The sequence below is a fragment of the Medicago sativa genome, chromosome 2 (assembly GCF_051527215.1).
Source record: "Medicago sativa cultivar Bolivia chromosome 2, Bolivia_mono, whole genome shotgun sequence".
NCBI lineage: Eukaryota > Viridiplantae > Streptophyta > Magnoliopsida > Fabales > Fabaceae > Medicago > Medicago sativa.
The window spans coordinates 56,587,912-56,598,969 of record NC_140750.1 but is presented as its reverse complement, the minus strand read 5'-3'; the positions used below and the strand labels follow the sequence as shown (position 1 = coordinate 56,598,969).

The 11,058-nt window shown below is 37.2% G+C and overlaps 1 protein-coding gene across 3 annotated transcripts; it reads left to right on the top strand.

Annotated features, from left to right (window-relative positions):
• The first annotated feature begins 1,016 nt into the window (after nt 1–1,016).
• Nucleotides 1,017–9,245, top strand: LOC146949170 (uncharacterized). 3 transcript variants are annotated; one of them, XM_085745240.1, is made up of 7 exons: nt 1,017–1,166; nt 1,245–1,437; nt 1,685–1,805; nt 4,545–4,879; nt 4,995–7,056; nt 7,941–8,191; nt 8,892–9,245. In XM_085745240.1, the coding sequence occupies exons 1-7, from the start codon at nt 1,102–1,104 to the stop codon at nt 8,961–8,963; spliced, it is 3,099 nt and encodes a 1,032-aa protein (XP_085601366.1). In that variant the 5' UTR covers nt 1,017–1,101; the 3' UTR covers nt 8,964–9,245. The 3 variants fall into 3 exon arrangements, with proteins under 3 accessions (XP_085601366.1, XP_085601365.1, XP_085601367.1); XM_085745239.1 differs by having other exon boundaries at nt 4,542–4,879; XM_085745241.1 differs by having other exon boundaries at nt 1,685–3,014; nt 3,871–4,879.
• Nucleotides 9,246–11,058: the final 1,813 nt, after the last annotated feature.

The following is an 11,058-nucleotide window of genomic DNA, read 5'->3' as shown; positions in this document are numbered from 1 at the left end:
CATCCATCATGATTGTCATATTGACGCATGATAAGTGGGTGTCGTGGAATCCTTTTGAGCTACCTCTCAATAAAGACACGTGCGAGACCTTATCTACCCTCATGCAATTGCACTTATAAGTGGCGCCAACCTAAATCTCACAATGATCTCCCACAACATTTAGAAACGATTATACACTAGTTCGAGTAAGAGTTTGTTTAAATATTGTTGAAGAAATTAAAGGTTTAAGTTCGACTGTTTATAATTGTAACCGATGGACATCTCATTCATATTGTTTTTTATTGTTGATCACCTTTAGAGAGTATTGAGATGATTTGAAAAATAATAAAAGTAATTATAATTATACTTTAATTATAATATATTCTAATTTTACGAAATTGTTTACTACTCCAAATGTGAGGTTCCACATGGTATATATGAAAAACAAAATAAGAGAGAAATATTATGGACAATTTATATATAGTGTTGCCAACTCCTCTTCTCAAGGATATTGTGGTATTTGTTTAACCTATTTTGATGGTGGCGCCTCTCTAGTTGGGGGTGGTACTACTACATGTGGTGTCGGTACCTCTGATGTCGTGAGAGGTTGAGTCTCAACTTGACTTAACTAACGTCCATGGATGGATTTCACCATGGACCTTCGATGTGTATATATACTCTCGACATATGATGATTATGACTCGACACACGTGAGAATGAGATGAATTCGATTCAAAGATTAAAACATGTTTGACCAAACACTCAATCACAACTTACATAAAACATCCATCCATCATAAAGCTCCAAAATCTTTTTGATAAACTTTCACAATGAAACGTTAAAAACAAGGTTATTCAAATGTTTCATTTTGGCACAAGTTACTCATGTTTTTAACATAAAGGAGCTTAATTAAATCGAAAATAAAAAAGCCACTACAAATAGGACTACAATAAAAAAAAGGTGGGATAAGAGAATATGCGTTAATTAATAAATTAAAAAAATGGATAAAAATAGGTAGATCACGCCTACCCAAAACTAGCATACGACATAGAAGTAGAAGTAGAAGCAAAATCATAATCGATAAGCGAAAAGAAGCTTCCAACTTAAATTAAATTTTGAAAAATGAAGGAAGACGGTGTTGTAACCTCTTCGAAGAAGAAGAATCGTAAACCACATTCTGCTGCTAGGTAACAAACTTTCCTCTCTCTCTCTCTAGGGTTTCTCTCTCTCTCTCTCTCTCTCTAACATCTTCTCAATTCTCTCAGCTCTGCCGGAGCTTCATCTCCGCCGTACGACGCCACCGGAGAAGCTAACCGGCGCGATAAATCCAGTGCGGATTCGTACATGCTCATTGCTTCAGCGCTGCACGGTGCTTCAAATCCTTCGTGTAGACCCTGGGAACGCTGTGATTTGCTTCGTCGCCTATCCACTTTCAAACTCGCCGGAAAATTGCCCAAGGTTCGCTTAATTGTGCTCTAAGCAATTAGGTTAACATAATTATAGTGAAATTGGGGAAAATTGTAGCAGATTTTTGGAAGTGAAGTTGTGCTCTAAGGAATTAGGTTAAGAATTAAGATAATTGAAGTGAAATTAGGGAAAATTGTAATTTTTGTTTTGGAACTGAAGATTGTGTTCTAAGTAACTAGGTTAAGATAATTGTAGTTAAATTGGGGAAAATTGTAACGAGTTTTGGTGAATTTTGTAGGTTGGTGGTCCTTTAGCTTGTGCTAAAAGAGGGTGGGTGAATGTTGATGTTAGTAAGATTGAATGTGAGTTATGCGGTGTGCAGTTAGATTACGCGTTGCCCTCGGCTTCCTCGGCTGAAGGTGAGAATATTCTTGTAATGCTTTAATCTTTTCTTGCTTTGTGATTGTTGGTTCCGCTATGTTTCGATCGAACTATGTCAAGTTTATGTGATATAGAGGAGAGGTGATATTAGCTTTTTAATTTTTATATACTTGTTTTGTTTCGTGTTTAGGCTGTGGGGTATGATGCTTTCCTTAATTACTTATAGTCAGTTTTGTTAAATAACAGATATAGCACAGCGGAAAATTTGAATAAATTGCTATTGTTCTACGATACACTGTTTAGTACATAATCTTGCCAAATTGCGGCTACCGTGCTGCAGTAGCATTTTTGAGTAGTGAATTTGAATAAACCGCTATTCTCTGTGGTCTTCAATTGACCACACTGCTTACAATGCATTGTTTTTTATTTTTAGCTCAATCAGTGACGCGTAGTTCACTAGTCCTGCCGTAACCAAAAGTTTTCTCTTCATGATGGTTCAATTTTGACACAATAGCTAAACTACTTAAAATTTCATAAGAGCATGGATAAACTTAAACTAACATGTCATATTTGAAATTTTCATTGTGAGGTACTGGGAGGAGTTGGAATGGAAGCATATTAATGCTTTGTAAGAGAGGTTATAGTGTTTGGGCTGTGGGGTATGGTGCTTTCCCCAACTACTTATAGTTAGTGATGTTAAATAGCGGATATAGCGTAGCAGAATTTGAACTAATTGTTATTGTTATGCGATATGCTATTTAGTTCATAATTGTCAAATTGCGGCTATAGTACCGCGGTAGCACTTTGAGTAGCAAAATTTGAACAAACCGCTATTTTTCGTGATCTGCAATTGACAACACTGCTTATAGTGCATTGTTTTGTGATCTCTTCATGGGGAATCAAATTTGACACTACTGCTAAAATACTTAATTTTTGTGAGAGTATGGATGAGCTTAAACTTACATGCCAGATTTGCGATTTGCATTGGGAGGTACTGGGAAGGAATTGGAATGGAAGAATATTGATTCATACAGAGACGGAAAAAAGGGTTAACTGTTGATTCAGAACCTATAGCTAAGAGCTCTGTTATCAAAAGCGGCCGCGCCGGCCGCTACAGCGGAGCGGAGCGGAAAAATCAAGACCACCGCACCAGGCCGCGTCGGCGCGTGTCAGAAGTGGAAAGCGGCCAAAATGGACCTATAAATAGTAAAACAATAACTTGTACTGGTCGTATATAATTGGTATTAGCCATTTTCTATGATGCACAGACGCGGCTGAGATCCGCCGTGTCGCGGTGTCCGACGCGGTTCCGACACGGACGCGCGTACGACACGCGTACGATTCGCGTCAGACGCGGATATTGCCGTATCCAACAAAAACAAAAAAAATAGTTGGTCGGACACGGATCCGACACCGCTCTGGTGTAAACCGACGCGGCAAATCACAGAAAAAAAGAAGAAAAAGAATGAGAATTAGAGAATCAGTAGAGAAAGGTAGTGTTTTCGCTGCTCCATTTTCCACCACCACACCTTTTCCGGCGCCGCCGTCTGCTTCCTTCCCTTCTTCTTGGTTCTAATTTCATGGCTTTTATTGTACTCGCCGTCGCCATTTCTGTACCTCTGCTTTGCTGCTTCGTTTTTTGTCCAAAAACATGACCACCACCACCACACGTTTTGTGACTTTGCCCTTTCTGAATTAATATAATATAATACTATGAACTTTTATCACCACACGTTTTGTCTTGTCCTTGTCCTTGATGAAGTATAATAATAATATGAACTTTTATCACATGACCACCACACCACACGTTTATAGTAGTAACATTTTTATAATGTATGTCCAACTTTATTTATTTTTTAGTGGTTGATTTTCTCAATGTGGAGGGAGTTGAACATGATTTCATCATTTTGTTAAACAAAGTGTTGAGTTTAAATAAACATAAATTTTGCTTTTCATTTTATAGTTAAATTGTGATCATAAATTTTTTATTTTATTAACATGTAAAATATATATAGCCGTGTCCGTGTCCTGGGTTTTTTTTAGATTAGCCGTGTCCCGTGTCCGTGTCGTGTCCGTGTCCGTGTCCGAGTCCGTGCTTCATAGGCCATTTTTGATTTTGCTATCCCTTTTATTTCATATTATGAATACTTCATGAAATTTTGAGTAATGTTTAAGGTATTTTAGTATTTCTTTTTGAATAGTATGGTATCAAGTATTAAATTTATTAGTGGCCGCACCACCGAAAAAGCGCCCGCTACGCGCCCCGCTCCCGCACCGCGCCAGTTATTGGGTTGGCCGCGCCGCATTTCCGCATTGACAACAGAGGCTTAGAGACAGGGATAGAGAAGGAGGAAAAACCAAAAATATCTCAGTACTTTTGATCATGAAATCAATCTGATTCATTTTGTACCTTTCAATCATTGAAATAATGGGCTATGTTCTGCGTGTCTAGTTGATTCTATCACATTGCTTTACAACTGTTGCCGGGAATGGGAAGTCTGTTTAACATGAGAATGCCAACTGGATTGAATTTATTAGATGTTTTTAGTTTAGCAGATTGTTGCTACATTATGCTTTCAACGATGGGTATCTTAAATCTTTTGATCTAGTTAGTATTTAATAAAAAATATTTTATCATCCTTGGCTCTTTTCTGTGTACGACTTATTTTCTTATGTTTTGCTTCTGCATCACTACTCCCCTTATCTTGACTTTTATATTACTTAATTTATTGCTGCTGTCTGGGCCTTGATTGTTTTTTCTCATATATTTGGAGAAGCTGATGCTTCCAGTGAAGAACTTTCTAAACAGCTTGATAGAGGACACAAAATCAACTGTCCTTGGAGAGGTAATAGCTGTCCAGAAAGCTTGGTGCAGTTTCCTCCTACCTCACATTCAGCTCTTATCGGAGGTTTCAAGGACCGGTGTGATGGACTCTTGCAGTTCTACTCTCTTCCCATTGTATCTTCATCTGCAGTTGAGCAGATGCGGGTTACACATGGCCCTCAAATCGATAGATTTATTGCTCAATTGCAAATTCAGACAGCTGGAGAATTGGGGTACAGAGCAGAAACCAGCCTTACTGGAGAACAGGCTCCTCATTCATACTCACATGTAAGGTTTTCTCAAATACATCATTTATCTTAATTTTTTATTTTATTGTATTTTATTCCAATTTGGTTTTTGTTGTTATTATCTCCATCCTTACATTAATGTACCATTTCAATAGGCACAGAAGCTTATAAGTCTCTGTGGATGGGAGCCACGGTGGCTGCCTAATGTGCTCGACTGTGGAGAACAGTCGGCTGAATCTGCTAAAAATGGGTACAACTCTGATCCAGCCAAAGGCTCTGCACCAGGTCCAGCTCCAAGCAAGGAGTTTTCAAATTCGTCCAGGAAAGATACCGGGGATAATGATGTACTGGGTTCAGAATTTAATTGTGAATCTAGGTCACCTTTGTTAGATTGTAGCTTATGTGGAGCCACAGTTAGAATATGGGATTTCTTGACTGCCCCTCGTCCAGTTCATTTGGCTCCCTGTGGGACCGATACTCCTCAAACGAGCAAGAAAGTAGCATCAATGCGAGGAATAAGTGCAGCTAGTGGTATCAATGAATGGGCTGCTGCTGATGGTGTTGAGAAAGAGAGAACTGGAGACCGTGATGAGGCGACAACATCCGGTAAAAGGAAATTAGTATCCAATAAAGGTTTGGATTTAAATCTTAAAATGGCTAGTGGGCCACGTCGTTCTCTAATAAATGTGACTTCAACCTTAGATCATGTGCAATATGCTGGTGAAGGAAGCAATTTAAGGAATAGGGGCCCTTCAGGAAGTGATGTTGGTGATCCGGAAGCTTCTTATGAATCACAAGGCCCCAATGTACGCAAGCGCAGGTTGGATGATGGTGCAACCAGAGCTGACAGGCCACCTCTAAGCATGCAACAGGCTGATAGTACTGACAGAACTGTAGTTAACCATGATAATAATGAAATCAGTGGTGGTCAGCAGTATTCAGCTGGCCCATCAAAGCGTGCCCGTGATGCTAATCATTTAGAAACACTCCAGTTTTCATTAAGAAATCCTTCTGGTGCTGTACCCAGCTATTCAGCGAATATTCAATCAGAAGCAGAGGAAAACACAGTTAACCAGTTGAACGCAGAGAAGGACCATGTTACCAGCATGCCATTTACTAGAGAGTCCACTCATGCATCATCTGTTATTGCGATGAATGGGCATTATCACAGTTCAGATGATGAATCAATGGAAAGTGTTGAAAATTCTCCTGCAGATTTTAATGAAGTCAATTTCCCTTCTGTTGATTTGAATGAAACATCAGAGTTGAATAGCAGCTATCAAGCGCAACAGAGTGCTTGTAACCAACCTCCTTTAGAAAGAACAGGAGGGGAAGCAGGTCTTAGCAGTTCAAATGTTTGTGGGGAAGTTTTGAACACAGAGATATTGACTGCACAGGCTAGGGATGGTCCTAGTTTTGGTATTAGTGGCGGAAGTGTTGGTATGGGTGCAAGTCACGAGGCTGAAATCCACGGGACTGATGTCTCAGTTCATCGAGTTGATAGTTTGGGCGATGCTGAGCAAATTGCTGAAGTGATCGAAAATCAGGGCCAAGTTAGTGAATTTGCACCATATCATGGACATAATGGCGATTTTGTGCCAGAAGAAATGAGTCGAGAAGATCCTCAAGGGGATAGTCAGGCTGTGGTATCTCAGTCTACAGCAAGGGTTGATAGTGGCTCAAAAACTATAGCTTCAACCAAGGTCGAGTCTGTTGAAAGTGGTGAAAAGACCAGTTGTAGCATGGAGACGCCAGGCCTTGAAAATAGTGTGCATCCGTCCCTTTCTTGCAATGCTGTTGTATGTTCTGCCTATGAAGTGTCCAAGGAAGAAGTTACTCAGACTGGGAAGCCATCTTATATTGATGATGGGGCTCATCCGTCTCTTTCTTGCAATGCTGTTGTATGTTCTGCCTATGAAGTGTCCAAGGAAGAAGTTGCTCAGACTGGGAAGCCATCTTATATTGATGATGGGGCTCATCCGTCTCTTTCTTGCAATGCTGTTGTATGTTCTGCCTATGAAGTGTCCAAGGAAGAAGTTACTCAGATTAGGAAGCCATCTTATATTGATGATAGTGCTCATCCGTCTCTTTCTTGCAATGCTGTTGTATGTTCTGCCTATGAAGTGTCCAAGGAAGAAGTTACTCAGACCGGGAAGGAGTCTTATATTGATGATAGTACACATCATGAATCAGGCAATTTAGATGCCGATGTTGTGGGTACGCCTGTTGATAATTGTTTTTAAAAAATTTCATACAGTTCTTTCTATCTCAATTATGTTTTGATATGCTCTTCCAGCCCCTTATCCTATCATTCATCCAGATGCTCATTGTGAATAGTTAGTATAAGCTGTTTTGAGATATGAATAATTACATCGTAATATGACTACCAGTCTCTCTCCGAACAATATGATTATGTAGTGTTTAATTATAAAAAGTTATTTGGTGATTGAAATTTGAAATATGTAAATGCAATGACAAGCATGAGTAGTAATATCAGAAGGCCTTATAAAAAATGGCTTGATTATTGGAGTGGAGGGAACAATTTATAGATCCAAAGAGAAGAGAGTGGAATATAGCTTGTTGTTTGGATGCTTAGTGAAGAAAGCATGCATCCATTCCTTGTTTGGGAATCAAATCATTTGTCTCCATTTCCTGCCCCCCCTCTCTTCCTTCTCCGTTTTAGAAGCCATCTTTTCCCATCCAAACATTCCCATTTGATCACACGTATAGTGACAGTGTTTATGTAACTGTTATAATGAGTATATTATACATAAAGATAATTATTATATTGCATAATCATAGTTCGAGGATCCATTAATTATCATGTTTATGTTATTATATGAGTTATGAAACCTATATCAGATAATACTATCAACTTTATGACTTTAACCAGTTTTGTGGTGGTCGCGTCAATCAATAATGAATGATCTTTGAATTAAATTTTGAACTATTAACCATATTTATGCCAACAGTCACATAAAAATCTCTAATATTATGCTGATTAATTTATTTAGTCTTAGAAAATTCCCCCTATTATGTGCTACCTTATTCTCACAGCTGTTTGCTGTACATTAACTATTTGGCTTGGTTCTAATGATCAGGGACTCCTTACAGAGACAACAGTAGTGGACGTGTTGAATTTGATCCAATCAAATTACATAATGACTACTGTCCTTGGGTGAATGGAGTTGTTGCGGCTGCTGGCTGTGATAGTTCTTGTTCCACTTCTGACGTGGGTCCTGCAGCTCGTTGTGGCTGGCAGCTGACTTTGGAAGCCCTTGATTCTTTCCAGTCGCTTGGGCATCTTCCAGTGCAAACTCTGGAATCTGAGTCGGCAGCATCCATGTGCAAGGTTTGTTCTGGTTTTCTCAGCCTTGTTTTATCCCTGATAAAAGTTGATACTTTATTTTCATGTTGATATTTTCTCGGTGTTACTTGTTTATAAACAATTTTCTTTGAATTGTGATAAAAATGGTTTTACAAGCTATAAAGTATCAACTGACAACAGATGTAAGAAGGAACAGCAACAATTGTTTCACAAGTCACTATTAAAAAGTTAGGAATTAGCACAGACAACAGTTGTAAGTAGTGAGGAACAACAAAAACATGTAAACAAGGATGCAACACTTCAAAAATATAAACAAGTTAATAAAAATTTTACTTGCCAAATACTCCATCTAGTCTCTCATAATATTAAGAAAAAATTACGAACTTTACACTCTTTCAGAAAAGTAATGTCATTTAATTTCTCTGATTAATAAATAAAGTTATTGTATTTTTCAAATTGCTCCTCATGATAGCTTGTTCCATGAGAATAAAAGGTTTGATTGGGAAAAAAAATCTAAATTAATTAAAAAATAATTTATGAATAATAACATTAAATATGATAGAAGTAGCAGAAAGGATACTCATGAGTATTATTTATTTATTTCTTCGCTTGAAATTTGTTTTTATTTCTACCCAAGACATAATTTTCTGTTAAATAGTGTAGCATAGTATATTATAGTGCTGTTGGATGTGAAGTTTTTTGATGCTTAACATGTTTCATGCAGGGTGACCGGTTCACTTCCAGCCAGAAATTGTTAGCGCGCAACTCCTTTGTAAGAAACCGAGAAAAAAACTAAGACGTTCAGAAAGTTATCACAAGTTTCATTTCAGTTGAACTGTTTCTTCAGAATGAGTATTATTCCTATATCCCAATTAAGGTTATGTTTTTAATCAAATGTCTGTCCAATTTTAAATGTCAATTTTGTTACCATAATATTTTCGATTTTTTATTGGATTTTTGTTTTGTATGTACTAGTTTAATAAAAGTATCATTGGATCAAAAACCTCATTGACATGTACAAATTGTTATTGGATGATAGAAAGTGATAGCGGGTGATGAAGTACCTCCATTATTGTAATTTCAGTATGTAGTATTGCCTGAAAGAGCTATATTGTCTTTTAATTTGGAGCATGATACCTTTATCCCAAAGTAGCAGATTAGAAATCTTCAACTAAGACCATTCATGCCAGAAATACGAGAATCATAATTATTTTCTTATCATAAAATATACTCTCTTTGTTCAATATCAAATGTTACTTAAAGTGTAACAAAGTTATAGAACTCAACTATTACTAACTATTCATTTGATGTAAATCATTGTCATAAATGCATAATGGAGTATAATAAAGTTGAGAGAGGAGTCTTGAACAAAACAAAAAACTTGAGAGGAATTTTATAAACAATATTTTTCAACCACTCATTCTAATTAAACTTGAGAATGATGCACATAATATTAATTTGAGACATTTGTTATCGTGACAGTTAGTTTTTAGCACTGTTGTCAAATTGTGATTATACTCAATTATACGCTACATACCTGATTTGATTTTTTTTGTCCCCATGAGCTGGCACTGGAAATTAAACCACATATCTCCATTTTCTCATTCTCTTAATCGTCCAAACCGTCCTCCTCATCTTTTCTTTTATGCTGAAAATCGACTCACTGTTCGAAACATCACAGTTAAGTTGCATGTATTACATGTGTGCACTATCAATTATGGCATGTTAAAATAAATTTTAAAATAGAAACGTAAGTAAATACTTGTAAAAAAAGGGTGCCCCTAATATGGACCCTTTTAAATAGATCCAACCATGCTCCTCTTAAGTTTAACAGGATATAGCAGGTCATTTTATATCTTTTTTTCTTTGGTTTTTTTGTCACTTTCACACTCTCCCTAACTTGTTTTTTTAGAATCTCTTCTAACTTTTTTTCTTAGAGAATTGCATTTTTGTAAGACAAGGGAGAACTCAAAAAGGATTACATGTTGTTGGTGGTAAGATGGTTTGATCCATAACTTGATTAAATAACTCACACTCTTAAAAGATCTAGTGATGAATGTTTCTAAAGAGGAAAAATGAAGTTTGAATAGGAAATGTTAGCCTTTAGAAAGTGGAATTTAACTTATAAGTAGCCATGGAATGAAAATTTAACTTAGAAAGTGTCCATGTAACCAGGACTTCATTCAATCTGAAGTAAAAAAAAAGTTCTAACCCTGTTGACTGATATTTGATTTTCACAAACCCAGGAATCACCTTCAGTTTGTTGACTAAAGAAATATTTACATTAATGACTGAAATTAATAAACCATTTACTCCAACAATTGCTCCGAATGCATATGCTAAAAAGATGCTAAAACTGAATTTGATTGGAATTATTATTGTTGGTAATTTTGTTTAACATAGCAGTAGTGGTGGAGTCATATGGGAAAGGAAAGAACCCCACCGAAAAAACTCATTTCAAAAGATTTAAAAATTACTGGATAATAACAAAATGACCTGTTATAACCGGTTGTAGGAAAGAGGTGCATGGTTGGACCTATTTAAAAGGGTCCATATTAGGGGCACCCGTAAAAAAAACCCTTAAGGAAATACATTTTTTATGTAGACATGATCAAATTGTATACAGGTTAAAAAACACAAATAAGCATAGCATATAGCATTAAAGCATATTAAGTTTATCAACAAGAAAGAAAAAAAAAAGAAAAAATAATGAGTGAGAGGAGAGCGTGGTCCAGAGAGGGAGTGAGAGGCGGTTACCGTCGGATCCACCGTCGACAACCGCGCCGGTATTCACTATCACCGGATGAGAGGTACTATGGGGGGGGATTGGGGTCCAAGCAGGGTGCCACCATATGGGGGGTTAGGGGAGAGGTATCTGGTGCGAGACTGCG